Here is a 12,502-nt window from a genome sequence, read left to right on the forward strand (position 1 = left end):
ATAATAGTAACATATCATTTCTGTACGCGGACACAGTTCTAACTGCCTTATAACGATTGCCTCACTTAAATCTCACAATGATGCTACGAATGTATAATACTATTATCTCCATTTTACAGCTGAGGTAATGCAGGCACAGAGAGGTTGAGTGACCGTGTCCAAGGTCACACAGCTTTGAAGTACTAGAGTTTGAAATTCATGACCAGGCAGTCTGGACTGGTCCATACTTTTCTGCCCATGTCTTTCTGTGTTGGGAACAGCAGCATTAGGCACACCACAGAGTATTTATTTAAGCTTTATTTTTGTGTATTTATATATTAAAAAAATTATATTTAAGTCTCCACACTGACTTGACACATGCAACAGGGTGTATTATTGGAGGATATTTGGAATTAATGAAAGGCCACTTAAAATGAATGTCCTTAACAAATGGGAAAATGATTAGACCTTTATCTTGAAGAATGAAACTCTAATTATGAACACCTTCTTTTTCTCCCAGACTTAGGGTAATTCAGGTGATATTAGCAACTATGCTCTAATTGTTAGAACGCACACAAAAAATGTGATGGCAAACATTTCATTGTCTCTCAGCCTCATTGATTGCAAAACACATCCTGGTTTCAGAGATGTCAAAGATGACCATTATGTGCATCTCCGAATCGATGGAGTACTCGAGAACAATACAGCATCACTTTGGCTTGACTGGTGTAACACAATCAAAAGGGATCTTTCGGTAAACATACTGGACATCTTTGTCAAATGTCCTAGGACCTCTCTTTATGTTATTATAATCGTCTTCCTGAAGTGCCGATTCTGTCCCCTTGTTACTTCTCGCTGCCGCATATTTAGCTATGTTACCTCAGCCAGATCCACGTTTACCAAGGCTTCCCCAGCAATTTAGAGCAGACCTCTGGCACCACTCTCATGGACCTAGTGAGATTCCCGTTAGGGGCATGAGTTGTAGTTTTATTCTGTCGGGTTTTGCGTTGTGCTCTGTGCAGGCAGCTCCCACCAGAGGGGAGAAAAAAGAAAGGTGTGACGGCTGTACCCTGTATGTACCAGCGCTGCAGCTCTGAACTCTTCCTCAGTTGTTTCACATGTAAAGTGGTGGTAGGCTCCTAATACTGCCTACCTCACTGTGTTGTTGGGAGGATAAAATAATTCATGGGGAACAGTCCCCGGCACAGTGAGCCCCCAGCAAATGCTTTCTATTATTACCTTAACTAGTGTTAAATGGAGACGGAGCTCTGAGTGGAGAACGTTTTTGTAAGTGATCAGGTGATGAATGAATATTTTTGTCTTGTAACAACTTTTGCTTTCCTATGAAACATCCTTAACCTGAAAGAGGCTTCAACAAACATTTTAAAAGCCATTAATTTTTTGTGAAGATGTTGGAATAAAGCTTTCCTTACTATCTCTGACCGTAGACTTGAACTTTTCCAGCTCTCATCTATTAGGAAGCTTATTTATCTACACGTGGCTTTCTTTGAAAGCACACTGGTGTGCTGTGTGTTTGCTCAGATAAAGTTGTATGAGCAGCTGTACTGGTGGTTCCTGTTCTACCAAATGCCCGACAGAGAAGAAATGCAAGTTTGTGCTAGAAGCTGAAACCAGAGGAGCAATTTCCAATGAACATGTAACATGTCCCATAAAGGTGAGATAGAGATAGAGACAGAGGTAGAAATAGAGACATATTTAGTGAAGAGAGTTTCAAAGCTTATTTTAAGTTTAGGGTCCAACGTCTCTCTTTCTGTATTTAAGGCAAGGGACGTGAGTAGTTGTTAGATATCTTAAGCGATTTAGCCTTGAAACTATGATTTCCTATTGTGCCTCTTTCAAGCTTGTGGATCAATTTAACTGAAGAGTATTCAGGGGCTGTAAAGGAAGTGATTAAAGAAAATACTGTTGTATATATATATTCATTGTGATTTTTCTCAAAACAGTGCAAACAAAACAAAGCATGTGAATGAATTGAATCTTGAGAGTGACATAAGATTAAAGTCACCATCTATAGCCTCCTAATGTTTGTTTTACTCAAAATACTCATGCTTGTTATGGATGCACTTTTCTTAAAGAGAAAGACATTACAACAATTAAGAAAAGTATAAAAAATATGGTAATAAATACTCATACTTGAACCAAAGGAATAAATATTAACCTTTTGTCATATTTATTTCCAATCTTTGTGTGTGTGTGCTGGAGATGGGGAGGGAGTTTGCCTTATTGTTAATATTTTATTATGGATAAAAGCAAGGGCTTTTTGAACCTAATTCTCAGTCCTGTTCTCCTCACCTACTCCTAGAGATGAACACCCTCAGGAGTTTATTCTCTCTCCCTGTATCTCTATCTATGTGGCTATATATAGAGAGTTTTTCTCTCTATTATGCATATAATAAACATACATATACTGAGATTAACATAGTAAATATGGATTTGAACTATACACTATATTTATGCTAATAAAACCATCCAAACTTTTATCCGTTTTATTCATGGGGTTCTATATCTGATCGCACTAGAAGATAAAGGTCCTTGCTTAGAAAATTTGCAAACTCCTGAATTATAGCCCCTCTGAGAGCCTATGCAGTATGAATATGTGATGTAGTCCTGCCCCCTCTTATTCATCTCTGTCTTCCCAGTTTCTTTCTCCCCAAGTTCCACGTTCTCAAGCATTACCCTTCTTGAAAAACATCCACAGCCTCCTCCCATGCAGCCCTCTCAGCACCAGCTCTCATATAGAACTCATGCATCCCTGGAGACTTCTCCTTAGCTCTGCTTGGTAGCTGCCCAGGGGGGTACCCACTCATTTAAGTGGCAGTTTTGGTTCCTGTTAGGATACACCAGACAATCACAAGAGATCTCCTGAGAAAGACATTTTCAAAAGCACTTTTAATCCAATACAGAAGAAACCAAGTCTCTCTTGGTTTCACAAAACCTTTCTCCATATCTCAGATTTTTTGGGAAAGGAAGAGTCTGAAAAACACACCTGTAAAAATACGCCTCCATCCAAAATGAAGTTAAATCACTATGTGATGTGCTTTGCAAACTGACAGTCAAACCCTGATATTCCCTCTGCATGAAGCTCACAGCTCCACAGGAAGGGGTAAAATCCAGGGAGATCCCATCTGACTGGTTAGTGGGCACTGAGAGGGTGCAGAGACGGCAGCAGGCTGAAAGAAGCAGTGTGTTCAGAGCACTCAGTGTCCCCATGTCCCAGGGACCCAGCCAGTCCCATCTGTAATTGAAACAGCCTGCTGTAGGGGCACCTGCATGGCTCAGACAGTTGAGCATCCGACTCTGCTCAGGTCATGATCTCACGGTTAGTGGGTTAGTGATTTCAAGCCCCACGGTGGGGTCTCTGCTGTCAGCACAGAGCCTGCTTCAGATCCTTTGTCTCCCTCTCCCTCTGTACCTCCCTGCTAACGTTCTATCTCTCTCAAATATCAAAAAGTAAACATTAAAAAAAACCCAACTATGTGCCGTTTACACACAAGGGTGAGAGAGAAGGGGACACAGAAAGTGAGAGTTCACTTTTAAAAAAGGCTCTGAATCAGGTGCACCTGGGTGGCTCAGTTGGTTAAGCATTCGACTCCTGATTTTGGCTCGGGTCATGGTCTCATGGTTCATGGGATGGAGCCCCACGATGGGCTCTGTGCTGACACTGTGGAGTGTGATCAGGATTCTCTCATTCTCTTTGCCCCTCCTCTGCTCCTGCTCTCTCTCTCTCAAAATAAATTAAAAAAAAAAACACCATGTTTTTTTTTAAAAGGCTCTAAATTAGAAAGGGATAAACCTGAGAGGGCAGAAGCTAACATCACTAATCACCATCTATAAATTTGCTTGAAAAAATGTCATATAGGGGAACTCTGCTGATGAAGACACATAGGAATGTTTGCTTAGCTCATTTTATCGTGGTCCATGCATGCTCCATCTCCCAAATTTGCATGTATTTCCTATGATCATGGGGCAATTGGTGGTGTCCTAGATACTTCTTTATTGTTTACTGCGCCTTGTGGCTAGTTTACTTCTTATCCTACAGACACGTCTCAGTAAAAAGCACCAGGGGTTGACAATGTCTACTTCTATCTCAGTGCCATACAATCCCTAGTATCTCCCTCTAAGAAATCTGCTGGAGCTGCAAGCCCACCCTCTGCTTCCATGTTCCATCTGGAAGTCACTGGGCTCATGGCTCCATCAGTCTGAGTGATGAAACAGACATTTTTAATATTTGCTAAACAGGACTGTGAAGAAGGTGAGTCTCAGCAGGGCTCCCAAGCGGTAAGTGCATCTTGTTGTCTCAGGTTAATCATGTACCTCATTTGCCGATTATTGACTTGTTCTCACAAAGGATTTTACTTGGCTTGACATATCAGTAGCAATCAGTGATAAACTGTCAAGCAAACTTGCTCACTGCCTTAACCACCAAAGACCCTGACTTGCAGTAACAGCCTTAAAATTTCCTTTGATGTCCAGCACTGTAGCCAGGTCAGATTATTATTATTTCTTTAAGTCTGATCGGTATCCTTCCTAGAACTGGGGTTGAGCAAATCTGACAGTTTGTAGGGTTTCAAATACCTGGAAAGATGCACTAGGCTTCCTCACTCACCTTCCCCGTAAGAATTCAAATTGGTCGGTTGAGAATGGCTTATATCGACTTTGTTTTGTTTTGTTTTTGTCTTGGTCTTAAAAAATGCAAAGGAGAGTGTCAAAATGTTGCATTTCAAAGACAATAGCTACCTTTCAAATGGACAAAGATTAAACAATGGTAGCATTCAGTTTATGTAACGGTTCAGGTAAATAAAATGGGCACACTGCTGCTGGTAGGTAGGAATATATGGAGAGTATCTGGTGTAAACCTACAGAAGGACAATTTAGCAATCCATATTAATTCTGTAAGGGTTTACTTTCAGGGAAAGAATTAAGGGTGTACACAAACACTAGCCACAAGGACAGGTATCCCAACATTTTATTGCAAGTCGCTAGGGCTTTTTGTTGATTTATCTAGTGCTCCACTTCTCAGGGTCAACACCAGATTGCACTTCCTGCTCCACTGAAGTTAGGATAGGACTCGCTTTGGTCCCTAAAACAAGGGGAATATCCAAGCAGTCCAAGATGCTCTACCTTCCTTCACTACAGGGAACTAGTAAAGCCTGGATAGGGGAAGTTCCACGGGTCTGTGTCCCTGAATGAGGCTCACCTGGCACCAAGTCTTCCTTCATCCATGTGAACGTGTAAAGTGGGGTTTCCAACTTCAGCACTACTGGCATCCTGGGAGGGATAATTCTTTGTTTGGGGGGTGTCCTGTGCGTGTGTGACAGCATCCCTAGGCTTGACCCACTAGCTGTTAGTAGCAGCTTTGGCCCAGTGTGACAACCATAAATATCCCCCAGACATTGCTGAATGAATCTGGGTGGAGGGGAGGGCGAAATCATCCCTGGTAAACAAAAAATGCCTTCTACTATTTTAAGTCATTTAGATTCTTAGGTTGCCCCCACTTTACAACTTAGAGATTTTATTGTAGCAAAAACATATGTAAACATTTATCGAAAGAGGACTGCTTCAAATGATGGGTGTTTCTGCTCCTTTTTGTTTGTGTGTTTAGAAATTTTTTTCTGCAACGAAAACACAGTTTGTTCTTCCATAAGAAGGGAAAAACACTAGAAAATTAATTTTAAAAACTGTATTTGCATAATAACTCATCTATATACAGTGTTTGCTAGGGCCACATAGAGTTTCTTAGTACCATGAAACACTCGTATCTGGTATTTTTTTTAAATTGACGGGGTGCCTGGGTGGCTCAGTTCGGTTAAGCGTCCGACTTCGGCTCAGGTCACGATCTCGCGGTCCGTGAGTTCGAGCCCCGCGTCGGGCTCTGTGCTGACAGCTCAGAGCCTGGAGCCTGTTTCAGATTCTGTGTCTCCCTCTCTTTCTGACCCTCCCCCGGTTCATGCTCTGTCTCTCTCTGTCTCAAAAATAAATAAAAACGTTAAAAAAATTTAAATTGTGCTTTAGTTTACAGCGTGTTTTCCCATTCTACGTTTGTGGTGGTGGTATAATTACAACAACGTTGTGAGCCAGGTAAGGTAGGTAGACAAAGAAATGGAGGATAAAAGAGGTTAGGGGGACAAGGCTTAGGTCTCCTGGTTAATATGTAGCAGGGCTTCCATTCTGAGTTCTCCAATTCCAGGACTTTCTCCCCTAATGCCATGTTGCCTCTGTACCACTGTAAAAAGCCACTTTCAAAAAGTCAACTGGGACACACTCTGATTCTTGAGAAATATAAGCAGGTAAAAAAGGATTCTCTTCTGTATTTAATATCCTTGGACAAGGATACTAAACCTTGTAGACTCTTGGTCAAAGCATGATACTCAATAAAATTTAAGCATAGCTATTTCATGCAACACAGCCAATAGAATTTCATAGTCATCCCCCCCCACCGCCTCCCCATATCTTTCTCTTTCTCTCTTTCCAGCTCAAATGAGTCACCTTGGCTACACTGCCAATCCCCATAGAACTTATGTTCCTTGATAGGATATGCCAATAGAAATGAGAAATTCTATAATGGTTCGAGATGTGAGTTAGTCACCTATCCCTGCAAGGAGCTAAGTACCGTCTCCTCAAGGAAATGTACCTAATCAAATGGACATGAATGCATGTAATGACAGTGACTGAATGTGAGAATGTGTAGGGAGTTGTTTTTTTTTTCTCTTTTTCTTTTTTTTAAGAAGTGTCCCTATATTGTACCTGTCTTGTGCATTTCTAAGTATCTGCACTGTGTCTCGCTTACTTGACCCTGTAACACACGCTAAACTCCCAAATTGGCAGCTGAACTGAAACCCTCAGCGTACATCAGCCCATGCCTATTCATTTCCCTTCCCTTGAACTGTGATGAGGCTGTCCCTGGAGTGGAGCTATTTTGAGAGGACGACCGCTAGAACAATCACTAGCCTGGCAGGAGATGGACAGTGTGGTGTAGCCACAAAAGAAGAAAAGACATTGTCATTGAGGGTTTGAGTCCTGAATGTCAGAACAGCAGGGAAACTGGGTAGAGTATGTTTCTGCCTGCTGTCCACTATCACTCAGTTACAGAGTTACCTACTTGACTTGCCATGATCATTTGCTTTTCCCTGATACTAGTTGTTCAGAGCATGCAAGGGAAGGGGGATAACAGTGCTTTGGAACAGTGTCGGGAAGAAGCGTTTTTCTCCAGCAAAGCACCTTGCATCCAACTGGCTGAGAGGAAAGTTATTCTCAGCTGTGCCCAGAGGCATGTTCATATTTACTCGAATGAGGCCAATAAGCAGATTTCACCACCACTGCAAGTGGTGCTGTAGTAGAATCAGTGGAGCCTGAAGGTCAAGGAGACCACCTCACAATTTACTTAACTTCCCAGAGCATCACCCTGCTGCCTGCCAGAAGTTACAGAAATGCCACAGGGATTCCTGCCAGCCCACTTCCTCTCTTTCTCTTGATGAGAATCTCTTTGAAGAGCAGATACAATTTTTGTATCGGGAGTTCTGCTTGGTCAGGGGCTGTGTTAACTCATCCCTGAATAATCAGTGCCTCAACCAATAAATATTTTTCTGGATGGGTGGATGGATGGAGGATTTATTGATTACTACTTTACATATTGGTCCCTATAGCATGGACTGTGTATGCTAAAACAAAACAAACAGAAAACAAAAAGCCCCCAGAGCCCTCCTCTAAGGCTCTGTGATACTTTCAGGTTGTAAAGATGGGGCTGCAAATAAGTTTCATCATGAGAGCCAACACTGGTCAGTTGGTAGCAGCTGCCTTGAGGGTTCTGTGGGAGGTATCTATGCATTGAGATCACTGAGGACAAAGTGCAGCCCTCGATTAGCGATTAGCGATGTCTGCCAGGAGCCAAAGCCAAGGAAATGGTGGCCTGATGCCTTTGCATTTGCCAATGGGTTTAGAGCTCGCAATTCTTTCAATTCAATTTTCTAGATGAATACCTTTCCAACACATTTCAAAGTCATCTTTGACTGCATATAATGGGTAGTTAAGGAAGTTTTCCTTCCACTGGGGTATTTTCCTAATGTACTTCTTTATGTACTTGCCGGATTTGAAAGCAAATGAGGCGGGAAAGCCCTACGTGGTTTTTCTCAGGATATGCAATTCTTATTGGAAAAGAAAACCAAGCTAGGTGGGTGTTAATTTATCCCCAATGGTGGGTATATAATAAAATCTCTGCCAGGACAAATTAAAGGAGGGGTGAGAGAAGAGACAATGAAATTCATACTCTAATCCAGTCTCTTCATTCCCAACATGGGATAATCTGACTTTCAAAGTGCTAAGGATGTCCCAAGGAACTCAGTAGAGGGTAGAACAGAAAAACAGAAATCACAGAGAAATGGCTGAATTTTGGTCAGTGTTACACAACTCTTTTTAAATTCACTGGGATGTCTCCTAGTGATATTTTAACAAACTGATACAATAACTAGAATACCTGAAAAGTGCCTGAGGATTCACCCCCAGGGCTAGCAAAGCTGACTTCTTCAGGTAGGAATGTTATCTTTTTTTTTTTTTTTGGACACACCATACAAACAACATAAACTATGCCATTTTACATTCTAGTAGTGGTTTTTTTTTTTAATTTTAAAATTATTTTTCATTTAGTTTTTGAGAGAGAGTCAGAAAGCAATTGGGGAGGGGCATAGAGAGAGAGGGGGAGACACATAATCTGAAGCAGGATCCAGGCTCCCAGCTTTAGCACAGAGCCTGACACTGAGCTCAAACTCACAAACTGTGAGATTATGACCTGAGCCAAAGTTGGACACTTAACTGACTGGGCCACCCAGATGCTCCTACATTCTAGTAGTTTTTGAGTGTATTCACAATGTTGTAAGACTGTCACCACTAATTCCTGAGCATTTACAATATCCCTAAAAGAAACCTACCATACCTACCAGCAGTCAGTAACAATTCCCTCCTCTCTCACCCCTGGCAATCACTAATCCCCTTTCCATCTCTATGGATTTGCCTATTCTTGACAGTATAAATGGAATCATACAATATATGGGCTTTTGTATCTGGATTCTGTCACCTAACACCATACTTTTCAGACTCATTAATGTTGTAGTGTATAACAACACTTCATTCCTTGATATAGTTGCATAGTATTTCACCGTATGCATATATCACATTTTGTTTATCCATTCATCCAGTTCATGGGCATTTGGGTTGTTTCCACTTTTTGAATATTATGAATTATGCTGCTTTGAATGTTCATGCATATGTTTTTATGAGAAATAACCTTTTCAATTCTCTGTGTATATGCCTAGAAGTGGAATTACTGGGTCAGATGGTGACTCTATGTTTAACTTTTTGAAGAAATGTCAAACTGTTTTCCACAGGAGCTGCACCATTTTACATTCCTACCAGCAACATACCAATGTTCCAATTTCTCCACACCCTGCCAACACTTGTTATTTATTGTCCAACTTCCAACTATAGTCATCCTAGTGGGTGAGGAGTAGCAATTTTTTAAAACTCATATCAAGTATGTTCATACCTGGGCATGGGATGGTGGAAGTCCTCTTCTTATGTAAACACCGAAGAGAGCATCCTTCCCAAGGGAGATATTGAACTTTAAGAACTGGGGTTGACTGATGTGAATCTGTGATCTCCAAAACACGCCTGGTGGGACTTCTTGGGTCACCCGTCGACCAACTTCTGCTTCACCACTGTCTATGCTGCTGTTTTTCAATGACCAGGGCACTGGAAAGCAGGAATTGACATCAAGTCAGTGATATCTGTACACATTTGTTGGTTCTACATTTCTGTTTAATTGCATGCCAGGAGTTTCAAAAAAATTACGATTAAACTCATGGCAAGTTTGTCTTTAAGTATAAACTCATAACCCAGGGCATGTGAAATACTGGCACCATGCTTTCTAAACTTCTTTGATTACTATTAACTGATCAAATATAGTAAGAGCTGGAGTCTGGGAAGCACAGGTAAAGCTTCCAATAACCTCGAATATGACTGGGGTGTAAAATTATCAGCAGGGGAGAAGAGAGTGATATTAATTTGGCACCAAATCTAATTCTTGTAGCCTTTAATTATTCTTTCCAGCCACAGACAAGTCCAATATACTCTCCGACATTTTCATAAATTAAAATAGAAAGAAGCAACTGTGAACAAAAATTAGTCCAAAGTAAATAACTGTAGAAAATAAGGACTTGATGTCAGACTGATCTAATATTGGGGGTGACTCCTTCCTTGAGTTAGCAGGAGGGGGTCTAAGCACACTGTGGAAATCATACCTCTGTCATGGCATCATCATAGCATCTCTGTTGCATTTGAAATCACTAATACAGAAAATATTGGTTGCCCACATTGAGCTTCCTTCAAAGCTTTAGTGAAAGGAGTTCCAGAAATACCTATTTTTAAAGAGGATTTAATAGCAATGAACCCGCCAGTACCTTCTACACTTCTGAGGGTGGTTTTATTTGCAAGCACAGAATTCAGGAAAATCTGGGAGTTGCTAGTAGTCACACAAGGAAAGCAGTTAATCTCTTGGAGTCTCATTTCCCTGATCCCTTAAATGGGAACACAACCTAGATGGAACCTAGTTTTATCATGGTCATTTGTGATTTGTTCAAAAGGGACTTCTGAAAGAAGTTCTGGGGGACTTTTCACTTTTCAACCCATCACTTTGATGGCCTTGCAGATTGGAAAACCTCTTCTGCCCAATGGGCAAAGGATGGGAATCAAGTTCCCTTCTGCATTCTGGAACGGATGGGTTCTTGAGAAAATATTTATCTATATTTGGCAACAGTCCAGCGTAAAAGATTTGGATGGTCAGGAGAGGTTGTGGGAACCACAAGCAGCTGAAGGCTGGCACAAAATGTTAGTGAAGCTGTCTGACTTAGCAGACCTGGTCTGTCACTATTCTGGCCCCTGCATTAAGACAAGACTCATAAATGACCTTGATGCTCCTTTCTCCATCTGTAAAATGGAGAGGTGAAATTTTTGGATTTCTGACAGTTTTCCATACCTAAATTATAAAGGAAAAACACAGAATGACTTGAGGGTGAGAGACTAAGAGAAAAATTACCAGGTGTACTCACAACTGCAAAGAAAAGACTCCCCCCCTCCCCGTTCCCCGGTTCCCCCCTTCCAGCCAGGGCGTGCCTGGTTGTAGTCTGACATAAAGGCGGGAACCAGTCAAGTTCTGCTGAATGGTTTGAAATAAAGGTGGGAACCAATCAAGTTCTGCTGAGCGTTCAAATTTAAATGTTAACCAACAACAGCTCTGTAACCTCTAAAAAATATCCCTAACTTGTTTGTGCCTGTCTATAAAAGAAGCTGTAAGATCCTTACTCGGGGCCTCTTAGCGTCACCGGCAACGAGTGCGCGGAGGACCAGGTTCAAACCTGCAATAAACGACCCTTGCCACTTGGCTTTGATTCTGGACTCTGGTGGTTTGTTTTCGGGGGGTCTCTCGAATCGGGGCATATCAAGGGTATGAAGTTATTTTTTTTTCCTTTTTATTTTTTCTTTTTAAAACAAGAGAGGGAATGATTCATTTTTATTTAGCTCAATAGGGGATCAAATAAAAAGTCAGCAAGGGCTTAAAATAAAGCAGGAGAAACAATGGTTGAGATTTTAAGAAGAAATTCTTGACCTCTAGAAAAACAAAACTAGGGAACAGGTTTCTGAAGGAAGTTTGGAAGCTCTTGTCACATAATATCGCTAAGGAAAGAAATAGATAGTAAGTCCCGAGTGGGTCAAACCTTTAGATGGAACTAGATGGTTTATTCCTCAAACATGTTTATGTGGATAATGGACATGGAATACTTCTCTGTACGGGGAGGAATAATGCATGGTATGGAAGACAGAGATTCTGGGCGGAGACTGCCCTGGTTCAAATCCTACCTTTGATACTTGCTAAGTGTATCAATTCTCTATGTCTTAGTTCCCACATCTGAATAGTTGGGATACTATTACTTATTTCATAGGGTTGTTGTGAGGATTTAATGAGTTAATCCATGCAAAGCTCTTAATTTTAGGCACAACAGAAGTCCTAAATAAAAATTAGCTACCATTACTATTATTATCAATAAGGCTCTCAGCCTAAATAGAGTGTTGTTGATTTTGCTGAAATAATGGCATGTCCAGGGGGAAATACTTGTTATCATCCATTAATCAGAAGCTCTAATTATTATAATTTGAACTAATTTGTATGTAAAAATGCTGCTTTTGGCAGACTTCCCCCCCCCCCCCCCCACATTAGGGTCTTTGGGGGGAAGGGATATAATAAAAAGTACCCAGTAAGGAAGAGGTGTAATAAAAAAGACCCCTGGGGAAGAATAGTTTAGGGGCCTCTGATAGAAACCAAAAATAAACCCAGCAATCACAGTGTGGCAACAAGTTAAAGAAATTCATTTAAAATAAAAAAAGAATTTTAAAGAAATTATTCATCTTTAAACTTAATAAGATGGGCTTTCCTTCATGTCTGTTGGGCTTTCAGGGG

At 41.0% G+C, this 12,502-nt stretch overlaps 1 protein-coding gene across 1 annotated transcript in view; it reads right to left on the reverse strand.

Moving 5' to 3' along the window:
- TENM2 (teneurin transmembrane protein 2) overlaps positions 1-12,502 on the reverse strand; it is a 380,391-nt gene that overhangs the window by 196,851 nt on the left and 171,038 nt on the right. The window contains 1 exon segment of the mRNA XM_032593990.1: positions 9,536-9,741. Within this exon segment, the coding sequence (XP_032449881.1) occupies positions 9,536-9,741 (206 nt within the window).

Source organism: Lynx canadensis, chromosome A1, assembly GCF_007474595.2.
Source record: "Lynx canadensis isolate LIC74 chromosome A1, mLynCan4.pri.v2, whole genome shotgun sequence".
Classification (NCBI taxonomy): Eukaryota; Metazoa; Chordata; class Mammalia; order Carnivora; family Felidae; genus Lynx; species Lynx canadensis.